This window comes from Amblyomma americanum, chromosome 1, assembly GCF_052857255.1.
Source record: "Amblyomma americanum isolate KBUSLIRL-KWMA chromosome 1, ASM5285725v1, whole genome shotgun sequence".
Classification (NCBI taxonomy): Eukaryota; Metazoa; Arthropoda; class Arachnida; order Ixodida; family Ixodidae; genus Amblyomma; species Amblyomma americanum.
Genome location: NC_135497.1, coordinates 8,865,813 through 8,880,588, shown reverse-complemented (window position 1 = coordinate 8,880,588; position 14,776 = coordinate 8,865,813). Strand labels below are relative to the sequence as shown.

Below are 14,776 nucleotides of genomic sequence, written 5' to 3'. Positions count from 1 at the left end.
CTTTCAGACACCAGACCATCAGAATTATCTCTGTGCTCATGGTGCAGTTCCTACTCTCACCGCACTGCTTTGTTCTCCGGTGTACAAGGTACGTACTTTGAAATTGGCATACATTAGGGAAAGCAGCCCATACTGCTTTGCTCTGTTTCTTTAGGTGCAGCTTCCAACCCTTCGCTGTTTGACACACATGTGCTACCAGAACCCAAAGGTGTCGCAAGCACTTGCAACATGTAAGTGATCTTTTACACAGTGGCTGTGTTAGTGGGTTTATGGCCTCTGCACATAAGCCTGGAACACTGTCTGGGACGGCGGTCATGCATAGCCCCGCTGCTTTGTGCTGATGCTGGTGTGTTTAATTTTGCTTCGTTTTTTATTGTTGAAAACAACTGCATCAAGTGCTAGTGTCGGAAAAAATCACCTAGAAATGACATGCGCGTTACATTAGAGTACGAAAATGAAACTATGCCAGTAATGCACTATTGTGATAGGAATAACAAAAATGGCTGCTTGGTACTTTTTGCGCATCAATAATGTCGATATCACATACAACAGTCTTCGATACTGAGAGGCCTCGCAAGCATCTTAAGTATACATCAGTGAGGCGCCTACCTGGACTTAGCTAACATGGAAAATGTCTGTTGCGAAGGGGTGCGGAGTTCACTACGACGCTGGGTTAAAAAAAGAGACGATCTTGCATGCGGAGGCTATCTAAGCACAAACTGGCTCAGTTGGGCAGCCCCATGCCAAGTGTGCAACCGCTGCCGATGCTCCCGTCCAGGGTGCACTAGCATTTTGGCACTCTGCCAGGTTCACTGAGTGCACCACCTCCGCCGGACCCGAGCCATGATTTTATCGGAGCGCAGCATATTGGCGCGCTGCCAAGGTCTGCACTGTGGACGCCGATGAAGTCGTAAAGGAATGCGGCAAGAAAAGTGACCGCTTTAAAATAAGGTGATCTTACAAACAGAGGCAACTGGTAGTCGGGCGGCCTCACGTGCATATTTCTTTACCGAAACATGAAAATCTGGTGCGCGTTAGAATCGAAGTCATTGCACTTTTTTTCTTATTCTGATCTTCAGAAACAGGTGTGTGTTACAATCGACGGCGTGTTAGAATCGAGTAAGTACGGTACAACAGCTACCTTCATTTCAATTTTAGAAGATAGACTTGTTGTTGGGACTGGGCATCCCACAGCCTGCTGCTACTGTTGCACAGAGCTGAGTGATGAAACAGCGATGATGAAATTTATGTACTGTATATGCAAGGGCATTACACAGTCGACACAAGGGCTGAGAGCACAACGTTCTTGCCCAAAAGAGCATGGCGATGCCCCGGGAGTGCGTCTCTCTTGCTTTTGATGTCTTTATCTGCTCGCCGTCTGCAGCCCAGCACGGCTCGGTTTTTATAGCCTCGAGAACCATTGCAACAGCCACCAGTTTGAACCCTCCTGCGTGGACATGTTGCTGGTCGCCGTTTGCATTGGACTAATAGACGAGAGGGGCTCAGCCGTTCAAAGTTTGCAGCTTGGAAAATGCTGCACCTTGCTTTGCTGGGCTTGCTTTATGCAATGCCGGGTGCATGGCGCTGTTTTTCATGGATGCCAGCAGAATGAGTGCTTGGGCATAACACTGTGCAGCATGCAAGGCATGTGCTCAAAAAATTAACCTGCATTTTTCTTACATGCATCTTATGCTTTGTGCAGAATGTCACAGATTATTAATTCTGCATTTGTGGAACTTCGCAGATTGATTATTCTGCATCTGCGGAATTTGAAATTTTCCACTGCAGAAAGTTAGGGTCCTTATCCATGTATAGCAATCTCTAATGCATCATTACAAATAATAAAACATTTAACCAACATTTAGTGTGTATACTAGAGCACTGCACGGGCTGTAATTATAGGCCCGGGCCCTGTACCCTCTACCGTTACCTGGTTTCTCTAATACATGCCTGGGCCCACCCAGCACGAGCCTGAGGAAACTGACCTACCCGGCCTGGCCTGGCCCGAAACAACACAAGAGCTATAAGCATTCTACAAATGCTAATGTTCTTATTACTGCGAGTTTCAGTAAAAAAAAAAAAAAACTTGTTTTTAGAACAGACCTGTAAAAGTCTCTAGTTTCGGATTGAGTTGGTCTTAGAATACCAGGCCTACTAAATTGCTGAAAATAATCTGCTGAAGCCCATTTTCTGCTTCATAGTCTCGGGTTAATTTTCGCAAGCATATGTCAAACACCCTGTAACTTTTCAATGGGCTTGCCATCGACACCGAAGAGGTCATGCAAAACCATAAGGTGTACGCTGTAGTGTCTGCTCAAATTGCCGAGGCCTGCTTCTGCCACTCGTACCATCCAGCAACAACGAAACACAGGAAAATCCATTGGGCTCAGATATGTTATGTAGTGGAGATGTCAACCTCTACAGTTCCCATGCTGCAGCCGTTGCGGTGGCTGAGCGGTTAAGGCGCTTGGCTGCTGGCGCGAAAGACGCGGGTTCGATCCCGGCCGCGGCGGTTGAATTTCGATGGAGGCGAAATTCTAGAGGCCCGTGTACTGTGCGATGTCAGTGCACGTTAAAGAACCCCAGGTGGTCGAAATTTCCGGAGCCCTTCACTACGGCGTCCCTCCCTCATAGCCTGAGTCGCTTTGGGACGTTAAACCCCCTATAAACCAAACCTATAAACCAAACCAGTTCCCATGCTGCGCAGAAACTGAAAGAGTGTTAACGTTGTTGTATCTTTGACACTTAGATTAGAAAGCTTCTGTAGGGTGCAAAGAATAAAAAGAAAAAGGCATGACTTGTCAGACAGATGAGGGAGGTCTTCATTAGGAAAATGCCTAGCACGAACACAAAGAACGAAAGGAGGAAAACTGCAATACACGGCTGATATGAACTAAGCATTTATTGGATGTCCCCTCCAAGGCCCGGATTTGTTCGCAAGTGCAGCCTCATGAAACAGAAGAAATAATACTATTTTAAGGAAATATGAGACTCGTTAATATCGAGTGTGGAACATTACAGAGCAAAGACGTGTACTGTGAAGGAGGTAAATGGGATGCATTCAGATGCCAAAATTTAGCACCAAAGCAGTGCAGGCAGCCTGACAGTTCCTTTTGGGCCCAAGCTATATTGGACTGATTAAAATAAAAATTTTCTTTATTTGTGTGCATGGATGCCATACATATGCTTCTACTATTATGCATAACGTTTCTCTCAATGCTATGATGATGGCAAGCAAAAGTATATTTCGATGAGGCTTTCAGTGCTTCAGAACCTGTGAGGTTTGCAAGCAGAGCAGTTGAGTTTAAGGAAAACAGAGAAGTGCATGTGCTGTTTTATTTGAATTATTTTGCATTTTCTGCATTATTTTTTTTTTGCATGCTCAGCATATCACATGACATATTTCCGAAAGGGGAAATAGGTTTTCCAAAGGAGACATCAACTGAGTTCGCCTTACTCTTGCAAAAAGAAATTATTTTACATAACATTGAAAGGAAAACCCTAACAATATAAATTTTCATTGATCCACTAAGGCGTTTGATCTATTAAATCATAATATTCTATTATGCAAATTGCAAGCATATCGTGTTTGAAGATCATGCCTTCAGCTGTTTTCTTCTTATTTAAGCCTGCGGAAACAAGTTGTTTTTGTTGATGGCACTAACTCTGCTGAAAAGATTCTTCATTGTGGCGTTTCTCGAGGCAGTCTTCTTGGGCCTTTCTTGTTTAACGTTTTTATTAATGACTTAATTAAAATAAATCATGAACCCGATTTTGTATGCTGATGACAGTAGCATTCTTCTGAGTGTCTGCTCTATTGGCGAACTCATAAGCAAAGGTAACGTTATCCTTAGAGTTGCATAAATGGTCCAACTTGAATGGGCTAACTATAAATACTAGGTAGACAAAAGCTGTACTGTTTCGACCCGTGAACTATAACACTACACTGACCAACCACCTTATGCTTGGAAATCATTACATACAGTTGACAGCTTCAGGTCACTTGGCGTTGTCTTCGATTCCACCATGAGATGGAACGGGCATGTAACTTACGTTATTAAATAACTATCGCAGTCAGTTGGCTTTCTCTCAAGGTGTCGATCGGAGTTTCCCACAAGCTTAAAACTAACCATTTATTTCACTCTTATTTAAATTACTGCCATCTGGTCTGGGGAACAACCTCAAAAACGAACCTCAATAAATTATTTGTGTTGCAAAAAAAGGCAATAAGGCACATTGCTTGAATTAATCGCACAGCTCACACCTGTCCTTTCTTCCTTGGATATAGAATTATATCAGTCAATATTATATGCGAATACAGACTAATGTACCACCTTAGGTTTTCAGCCCCTTTCATGACTTCATTTCTGAAATACAGTAGAACCCCGCTGTTACGTTCCTCACTGCTGCGTTTTCCCGGCTGTTACGTCGTTTTCGTCCGGTCGCGGCATAGCTCCCATAGGGTCCAATGTATTGGGTACCCTGCCGTTACGTTGTAGCTGTGAAAACGTTCCCGCATGATACGTCGCAACCTGGCACCCCGAACCCGGCCGGGCAACACGCGCCAACCGCCATTTTGACGAGTCTTGGCCAGGCTTGGCTACGGAATTGGCTACAAGACCATGGCCTCCAAGATCACCCTCTTGCACGCGTGTGGGTAATCTCGGAGGCCATAAAAAGCCGCACGCAAGTTGGAGAGATTGCCACTAGATGGCCACTGCCTTGTCAGCCGAAGCGAGTAAAACCCGCGGGCCTGCAGCAATCCAGTCTTTCTTGTTTGTGCGGTTCAACCCATCCGAGTCGTCCGTGTCCTTCCGTCAACAGCTACGCTGCCTACGCCTCGTCAGGCCTCGCTAATCCAGTCTTTCTTGTTTGTGCGGTTCAACCCATCCGAGTCGTCCGTGTCCTCCTGTCAGCTCCTACGCTGCCTACGCCTCGTCGGGCCTTGCTAACACCGCGAGCGATTTGTCGTCCTTTGATGGCGTCGCGCAAGCGCAAGGCGCTTTTCCTCGAGGAAAAGCTGGATGTTCTCAACGCAGTCGACAGGCAGCCAGCGCGGAAAAGAGTCGACATCGCCAAGGATCTTGGTCTGCCACCCTCGACGCTTAACAGCATCGTCTCAAATCGTGCCGAGATACAAGGGAATGCCGCGCTCTTCGGCCCGAAAGCTAAGCAGACTCGTGGCGCCAAGTATGGAAACCTCGACGAGTCGCTTCTTACTTGGTTTAAACAAGCTCGCGCTGCCGGTGTTAACTTCGACGGCAGCATTTTGCGCGAGAAGGCGATGGAAATAGCCGATCGACTGGGCATCAGTGACTTTGCGGCGTCAAATGGCTAATTCGACCGTTTCCGGAAGAGGCACGGCATCGCGTATAAGACTGTATCCGGGGAAGCAGCAAGTGCAAACTTGGAAACAGTCGACGATTGGAAGGCCACACTATCTGCCATAATTGAGGGGTATGAGCCTCGTGACATTTACAATGCCGACGAAACGGGGTCTTTTCTTTCGGGTGCAGCCATCCAAGTCGTTAAGCCTGAAGGGCGAAGCATGCCACGGAGGCAAATGCAGCAAAGAACGATTGACGGTGCTCCTTTGCTGCAACATGGATGGCTAAACAAGCTGAAGCCATAGGTATTCGGAAATTACCGAAACCCACGGTGCTTAAAGAACATTCGCCTGCTGCCTTGTCACTATAGAAGCAACAGTCGTGCATGGATGACGGGTTCTTTGTTCTAAGAATTTCTTCGTTACTTCGACAACAAGATGAGCTCCCAGTGCAGGAGTGTTGTCCTTTTTCTGGACAATTGTGCTGCCCACCCGAGAGAACCGTCGTTTCTTCGGAACGTTAAGCTTGTTTTTTTTCCTGCAAACACTACAAGCCACTTGCAGCCGTTGGATGCCGTCGTCATAAAGAACTTAAAGCACTCGTACAGGAAGTCCATCGTAAAGCACTGTCTGGCGCGTATTGATCGCGGACAGCAGCCTACGATCGTTTCAATACTGGACGCTATGCACTACGTCGCTTCAGCGTGGACTGCAGTGAGCGCGTCAACTGCACAGCACTGCTTCGCGCGGTGTAGCTTTCGCATGGACGGCGGAGAGGAAGTTGCTACGGAAGCTGAAGAGACGGAAGCAGCCTCTTATGATCAAGAGCTGAGTGAAGCTTTGAATGCGCTGGGTGCCACGGGAGTCACGTATGACGACTACGTCGCCGTGGATGCTGCTGTCGTGACGTCCGAGTGTCAGAGTATCGCCGAAATCGTTGCAGACTCGGTCGCGAGTGAAGCCTCAGACTGTGATGACGACGAGGAGCACGAGCCGCATGATTCCGGGGAGTTGGCGGACCCGAGCTTTGGAGAAGCCGTCGCGGCTCTGGACCTCCTCCGCAGGTACGTCACACCTCAAAGCGACGCTGAGAGCAATGCGGCTTTCCAGGCCATCGAGAAACGCGTGGTGTTTTCCAGCGAGTGGAAAAAACGGCAATCGACCATTCTCGATTTTTTTAAGACCTAAGCTCACTTGATGTCGAAATAAATTGTTTCAAGGCAAAGCTGCACTGTTTTCATTAGTTTTCGGACCTTTCCTCACTGTTGCGTTTTCCCGGCTGTTACGTTTTTTTTCCGCGGTCCGGTGAAAAACGTATGAACGGGGTTCCACTGTACCTTGCCAACTTAAATTTAAGGAAAAAGTTGTTGCCACAAGATCTAGAGAACAATGGGCTGTTGCCTGTAATAGAACAAACTATGGAAATCAGACACTAGACTTTCTCATGCCAACCATTTTAAACAAATATAACCTATGCAGTACACATGTTCACACTTTGCACCTTAAAGAGATTAAGATGTATTTTGTTCAGGCAAGCATGTAGAAGTTTACATTTGCGAATTTAAACCATTGGAGAGTGTGAGTGCAGCAATAATTTTTTGTCATTTTGTTGTATTGCCTGTAGTGTGTATGTTGTTTGTCTTGGCCCATGGTTGTACTTACGTCATGTACCTGATCACATGCTATATGCCATGTCTATGCTTGGGGCCTCAGACAATCTCAAGCTGCTGCTGTGCAGCTTTTCGTCTGGGGTCCCTCTCTCTTGTATTAGAATGGGAATAATTATCCTCCTCATTCCATGGTTACACAAATGGGTACCTCGGTTTCTAAGCTCAGAATGCCTTCCAAAATGAAATACCAGCTTCCAGACCTGCATTACCCGTTTGGGCATGCTGCACTTTCTCGTGTGTAAAAGAGATGGCGCTGCATGTGTTGCTGCGGCCGCAGCGTTTGCAGGTAAAGATGGCGTCCCCCAGTGCACGTTCATGTTTTCGTCCTCGCGGAAGTAAAAGTTTTTTGTTTCACCATGCGGCGCTCTTTTTGAACATTATGGCCCTGAAAACAATTATGAGAGGCTAGAGCATGTGACAAATTTAGTACAAATTTTTCAAAAAACCTTAATGCTACCGGCAATTCAAGTTGCAGGTGCCCAATTGGGTACTTCAGGACTAAGTTGGTCTATTGTAAATTACAGGCAAATACCTCCGAGATGAGGAGATCAAGGCTGTTTTGGAGCACTGTGTGCGCATTTTCACGCACTTATAGACATGGCGTGCTACAACAGCTGTGTGCAGTATACGAGGGACTATGAAAATTCCATGGTCCCTAAATAAGATCGCCTAGGTTTGTTTGCATCATTCAAGATGAACAACGCAAATGTACTCATAAAAGCAGAGACAACCAAGTCACGCGAGTATGAGCTAAATGGAGACAATGATGAAGATCCAACTCCACCGAAGAAAGCCACGGATATTTTCCTCAGCATGCCAAGATAAAGTTTCAAATGAAATGCCAGAACCCACGCTGAAATGGCAAGTCTAGAGTGAAATGCCGCAAATGCAACGCATTCCTTTGCCTTCAGAACAGGATTTGTTTTCTAGATTTTCATACTTGTTGACTCCCAGAGTACCCATTTGGGTACCATTAAACTAATTACCTTCGATTTGATATTTTGCCTCACAACAATTTTTTTACTTTCTTTTGTGCCATTTTACGATCCATAAAGCAGTTTCATCAAAATTATTGGATAATTGTGGTCTCAGGACTTGGGAGGATGAAGTTTTTCTGATTATATTTTATTACCAAAGATTAAGAAATTCGTACCCTGGAAGTAGTTGAAAACTGGCGCCAATTATCTTGACCTGCTGTTTGTTAACCTCATCATAACATAAGGTGCGTGCGTTCAATGAAAGTGCCTGTTCACTACAAAAGCCCGAGTCAGGCCTAGGCCCGTCGGCTCACAGGCCCGAGCCCACAACCCAAAAGCAGGCCTGGCAAAAAATTGCTGTACCCGGCCCGGCACGGGCTCTCCGGTGAGCAAGAGCCCAGGCAATGCTCTAGTCTATACTCCTTTAATACGAAATTATTTAGCACTTGTGTTCTGTTCTATTAATTAGTACTTGTCACCTAATTCATTGTACTGGACAGCAGGATTGAACAGCGGACACAGGACGAGGACACAAGCCTGATGCCTGACGACAGCAGTGCAGATGAAGATGGGGAATCAGATCAGGTTTCCTTGTGTCAGGCCCTCTACCAGGACTGCACTGTTATTTCAAAAACAGATGTAAACTGACTCGCGAAATTATGGACGCCGAAATGATAGGTCGTTTAGGTGGCTCTTGCGTATCGAAGCCAGCGGTCGCCCTTACCCGTAAGGAACTTTTGTATCTACATCAGCACCTGAATGTTTCGCTTGTCGCACATGCGTTATTTTAGCCATGTTTTACCCATATATTCTGGGGCGAGGTTCGAAATAAATTGTCGCAAGTCGGCGCTCGTGTCTTATCGTCTTTCTCCTTGTGTCCTTGTCCTGTGTGCGCTGTTAAATCGTGCTATGCAGTACCAACATGCCCAAACTGCCTAGTTGGTGAACTTCATTGTACAGGACCTCCAGCAGTGTACAGGAGGTCCTCCTGATAATTTTTAACATAGGGACTTTCTTCTAAAGAAGTGCCAAAGGAATTGGAATGCACAAGCTTTCGGTGTTGCAGCCTATGTCCCTGGCTAGAGCATTAGTTTTTTTGCCAAAGGCATGAGCTCCTTGCAAATAGACTGGCGGTCTGCCTTGTATGCTACTGCAGCGAGCTATGGAGGAAGGACCCTGCCCGACATTTTGGTGACCCTCATGGCCAGAGACAAGCCCACGGAAATGCAGCTGGCTGCAGCCAAGTGGTGAGTCTGGCAACAGTGGGGGCTATAAGGCGCGATGCATCATTGTGAAATGTCTCCTCTTCTTCAGCATGACTTTCATCAGCCGAGCGGGAGCAATGCACTCGGAGGACCCTCGAATTGTGTTCAAGGTGCGTGCCGTGACCGGATTCATGAGGTTGGTAGGTATCAGGAGTGGCGCAATGGCTGTGTGCAGGCGCTGCCCACACTGGTACGCATGTGCAAAAAAGAGAACACTCCCGAGGAGCGGGCGCTCGGAGCTGAGACCCTGGCCTACCTGGCAGAGGTGGACACGGAGCTGCAGCGCATTGCTAGCATCAGTGACCACCTGATCCCCACACTGGCGGAGCTTTTCAAGTATCAACCGCCCTCAGCCGTGGTCCTCTACAAGGGACCTGTGCCAGCAGTCACCATGAAAAAGGTACCCTCACTCAACCATAGGCAATCGTTTGACATTTCCTTTGGGACAGCGGAGCACCAGGGAAAGCAGCTCATCTTTATTTTGAAGCAAAAGCTTCACCACGGGACCTCGGGCTTCAACTGCGGAGCGTGCAAATTTCACCTTCAGCTGAGTTTGAGGTCAAACCATGAAAAACCGAAAAAGAAATTGAATCAATATCCATGACTGGGAGTTGAACCCGCGGCTGCGTGAACAGATCTTTATGGGCCGCTCAGCGAGACCACTAGGCTATTGGCGCAACCAGCATGCCTCGTGTTAAAGTGCACCACACTCTCACGCTGTGCATTGGAGTGTGTCGTCTTCATCAACTTCCATCTGCTCCATCCTTCGGCACTGCCTGCTCACCGTTGTCTTCTAAGTAGCCCAAATCCGTGCTTTCGCTCCGATTCGAATGTAATAAATATTCTCTGTAGTTTTTTTTCTTCTTCACAGATGGGTGCTACATGTGCTTTCTTGTTTCATGGCTTGATTTGGGAGGACAGCATTGACTGCTACTGCGTTTCCTTGGAAGGAATCAAAGTGATCAGGAAACTACTAGATGGATCTAGATGGATAGATAGCCTTTTGAGAACACTTTCAGTACTTGTATGCTGAAAGGCGACTGCATTGCTTAGGAAATCATAAATCAAGTCCCCATTTCATCTGCCCTTTACACAGTATGTGATGTCACCCCTCCATTGGATCAAAGAAAATGGCGAATCTCTGTGCCAGTCATTGAGAAGGAACAAAAAGAAAGTACTTTTCCCGCCTTTCATATTACAATACATGGGTATTTGCCAAAATGTGGCACCGCCAAGATGCTACTTGTTGAGGTAAAAAAAAAAGTTTCAAATGAAAATGACTGGAAAAAAAAAACATCTACACCATACTGTGTCATGCATGTACTCAGGGATGGCTGTTGCGGGTGTGATGTTGCTTCCTTTCACCGACATCCCTCCTCTCCATAAAGTGCCCCCTTGCATCATGCCAAGGCAGCTCATCCTACTGCTCTGCACTGTACAATACAAATTCAGTGAGTGTCACGATAAAATATTCACATCGAGATTCTGTTGTAGCTGTGAACCCGTTCCTTTTGCAGCGTGTCTCTGCATTGCCATGCAGAACCGAAGCTGGCGTTCCTTCCTGCTGCGCCGTGCTGCAGCCGTAGTTGCCAGATGCCTCGCTCTCCGCGCTGCGCCTATGCATCGCAGTTCCCCTCGCTCTTGCCCCCCCCCCAAACTACCCTCCATCCATCCTTGAAGCCGAGTAGTACCCTTTATGTTGACAATGGCTTAACTGTTCAGAAACAGTCATTGGCTGATGTATCAGACTAGGCAGGACGCAGGACCCAGAAAATGGTCCGAATAATTGAACAGCCCAAATGAGCCATTAACGTAACAAAAATGATTTTTCTGAGAAAAGCAGACTTGAAAAATGGGAATTTTGCCTTTCTTCTTGTTCCACTTTTAAGAGATACCATATTTACCCACAAAGGACCGTCATTTTTTTCTATAAAAGTTGACATCATTTGGGGAGAGGGTTCATTATGTGAGGAAAAAATAACTTTAAACTCGGTTGGATCGAATTATCCTTTGTATCGAAAAATTAGCCGTCACATCTGATGTATCAAACTTCAGGCAACGCCGGGTGACTGAAAAATATAGCTTTCCCTTAATTCTTTCGCTACTGCGGAAATATGGACAATTTGGAGTGTACTGAAAGAAAAAAATTCACAAGAAGTAACAAACCCAGCTCATATTGCAACACATGAAATTGTAGCTTATTAGTTGCACTTCTGAATGAAACAGCAGAGTCGTGTGTATCAAAGTACTTGAACACTTATTAGTCAAATGTGGCAAAAACGCGGAAAAAGTATACAGAAAAAACAAATTACCAGCTGCACTAAGCGCAAATTTGATTAGAGAAAAACTGGAATATACAAACTGGTTCACATGTTTATAGCTTTTATTCCTCCAAGTTTCAGCTCAAAGGAAAAATTATTGCACTTTCCACAGCCAGTCAAGTCCGTGGTCATGACTGTGGTGCCATTGTGAAAAGAAATTGCGTGAAGATGTGAATCAAAGGTAGACTTGACAGGTGCTGCACATAACGTTTGATCTTTGTTCATGTTTTGTTCTCTGATAGCAGAGCTTGCAGTTCCTTCTTTTTTCCATTTTTTTTTTTCGGTTGGTGACGAATAGATTCTATGGGAGGATTTGTTGAATGAGCTGCTTCCTTAAAAACCAGCTGACCAATTTTGGAATTTTGGCCAAGCTCTGGAACATCAGGACTGATGAACTTTCATTGATGTGGTTCAAAAGCCAGGACACTTTCCAAGTCTTGCCAATAGATGCAGCCGCCACTGAATCCTCCGGGTCCGCTACTTGCAGAAAAACAAGCAAAGTGAAAAACTGATTTCAGTAAATTGTATTTGATGGCTAAAGGCCACAATAGATGATTCCTGTATTCCAGTAGCGATACAGTCGCAGCAGGTCAAAAATTCCCATGTGTATGATGATTCCAATGAACTTGTCCAACGGATTCACCTCTTCCCATGAGCCGTTACGCCGAGTGTATGTTTGCCTGTCCAAAAACTTCATCCAAGCATACTTATTAGTGTTTTCGTACCGAGTCTTCATCACCTCCGCCGTGAAGCACATCAAGAAGTCGAAAGGTCAAGCGAATCTCCGAATGCCGCCCCGGCGCCAAAATGGACACCTGGCCATCGTCTCGGTTGAAGAAACGATGCGACCTTGAGCATTTGGCAAACTGTCTTGGCCATATGTTGTGAAGGCCCAGAAGCACAAAAATAAACCACTCTCATCAGTTACAAATCGCATACACCGCAGAAAACACAGCGAACGAAAACAAAACTTACATGCGAATACACGGTGATGTTCCAGGCCCCTGAGATGAAGTCTCGCTGTCGGAAATGAAATCCGACGGTTGTACATCATTGTCTATCTTATCACCACTGCTTTCATTGCAATACTCGGAACCAAAACCAGCCGAAGCGCTCGGTGTTAGATTTCGATTTTGAGGAGCACGTGGCGACGCGGACGCCATGTTCGCCGGCTGATGCTGCTGCGGCCATTCAAGGTTTCATTCTTTACAGCACCCCCTCACGTTCTAAACTAAAAACAAAAACGGCAATTATGAACTTGGTTCCTTAGAAACAACTTAGATAGCGCAGCATGTCCGCAAGCGCCAGAATGAATTTTCGGCGGCTTTTTGAAAATGTCGGTCATATGCACCCGGTTCACCTATGGCGCGGTAACGAAAGATATAAGACATTTTGGGGGTTTAGCTTGCCCGCAGACTCATTGAACTCCACTTGATTCAAGAAGCTGGCTTTCCCTCAGCACATTTCCGGAGTTTAGCTTTCCCGCATAGGCCTGTGGGTTCTATGGAGCAAGCACACTGATGTGTTGACTGGTTGTCAACTGGGCTCATCTTCTGCTTCAAACAGGAATCTTGTTAGGGTGGGTCATAAAAGGAGAGATCTTGGCTTGCCCGTTCAGAGGGGGAGCAAGCACACCGATGTGTTGACTGGTTGTCAACTGGGTCCATCTTCTTCAAACAGGAATCTTGTTAGGGTGGGTCATAAAAGGAGAGATCTTGGCTTGCCCGTTCAGAGGGGGAGCAAGCACACCGATGTGTTGACTGGTAGTCAACTGGGTCCATCTTCTTCAAACAGGAATCTTGTTAGGGTGGGTCATAAAAGGAGAGATCTTGGCTTGCCCTTTCAGAGGGGGAGCAAGCACATCGATGTGTTTACTGGTTGTCAACTGGGTCCATCTTCTTCAAACAGGAATCTTGTTAGGGTGGCTCATAAAAGGAGAGATTTTGGCTTGCCTGTTCAGAGGGGAAGCAAGCACACCGATGTGTTGACTGGTGTTCAACTGGGTCCATCTTCTTCAAACTGGAATCTTGTTAGGGTCGGTCATAAAAGGAGAGATCTTGGCTTGCCCGTTCAGAGGGGGAGCAAGCACACGGATGTGTTGACTGGTTGTCAACTGGGTCCATCTTCTTCAAACAGGAATCTTGTTAGGGTGGGTCATAAAAGGAGAGATCTTAGCTTGCACGTTCAGAGGGGGAGCAAGCACACGGATGTGTTGACTGTTTGTCAACTGGGTCCATCTTCTTCAAACAGGATTCTTGTTAGGGTGGGTCATAAAAGGAGAGATCTTGGCTTGCCCGTTCAGAGGGGGAGCAAGCACACCGATGTGTTGACTGGTTGTCAACTGGGTCCATCTTCTTCAAACAGGAATCTTGTTAGGGTGGGTCATAAAAGGAGAGATCTTGGCTTGCCCGTTCAGAGGGGGAGCAAGCACACCGATGTGTTGACTGGTAGTCAACTGGGTCCATCTTCTTCAAACAGGAATCTTGTTAGGGTGGGTCATAAAAGGAGAGATCTTGGCTTGCCCTTTCAGAGGGGGAGCAAGCACACCGATGTGTTGACTGGTTGTCAACTGGGTCCATCTTCAAACAGGAATCTTGTTAGGGTGGTTCATAAAAGGAGATACCTTAGCTTGTCCGTACAAAGGGGGAGCAAGCACACCGATGTGTTGACTGGTTGTCAACTGGGCCCATCTTCTTCAAACAGGAATCTTGTTAGGGTGGGTCATAAAAGGAGATACCTTAGCTTGTCCGTACAAAGGGGGAGCAAGCACACCGATGTGTTGACTGGTTGTCAACTGGGCCCATCTTCTTCAAACAGGAATCTTGTTAGGGTGGGTCATAAAAGGAGATACCTTACCTTGCCCGTACAGAGTGGGAGCAAGCACATTGATGTGTTGACTGGTATTCAACTGGGCCCGTCTTCTTCAAACAGGAATCTTGTTAGGGTGGGTCATAAAAGGAGAGATCTTAGCTTGCTCGTACAGAGGGGGCAGCAAGCACATTGATGTGTTGACTGGTTGTCAACTGGGCCCATCTTCTTCAAACAGGAATCTTGTTAGGGTGGGTCATAAAAGGAGATACCTTAGCTTGCCCGTACAGAGGGGGAGCAAGCACACCGATGTGTTGACTGGTTGTCAACTGGGCCCATCTTCTTCAAACAGGAATCTTGTTAGGGTGGGTCATAAAAAGAGATACCTTAGCTTGCCCGTACAGAGGGG

General features: G+C 46.4%; 1 protein-coding gene across 6 annotated transcripts in view; it reads left to right on the top strand.

The window, feature by feature from the left end:
* The window catches only part of LOC144109739 (armadillo repeat-containing protein 8-like), a 114,493-nt gene that overhangs the window by 16,206 nt on the left and 83,511 nt on the right, over positions 1-14,776 (top strand). For all 6 annotated transcript variants that reach the window (XM_077642568.1, XM_077642550.1, XM_077642536.1 and 3 more), the window contains exons 6-10: positions 8-88; positions 155-230; positions 9,130-9,220; positions 9,288-9,348; positions 9,414-9,638. In XM_077642568.1, coding sequence (XP_077498694.1) covers positions 8-88; positions 155-230; positions 9,130-9,220; positions 9,288-9,348; positions 9,414-9,638 — 534 coding nt within the window. The remainder of the gene's footprint in view (positions 1-7; positions 89-154; positions 231-9,129; positions 9,221-9,287; positions 9,349-9,413; positions 9,639-14,776) is intronic.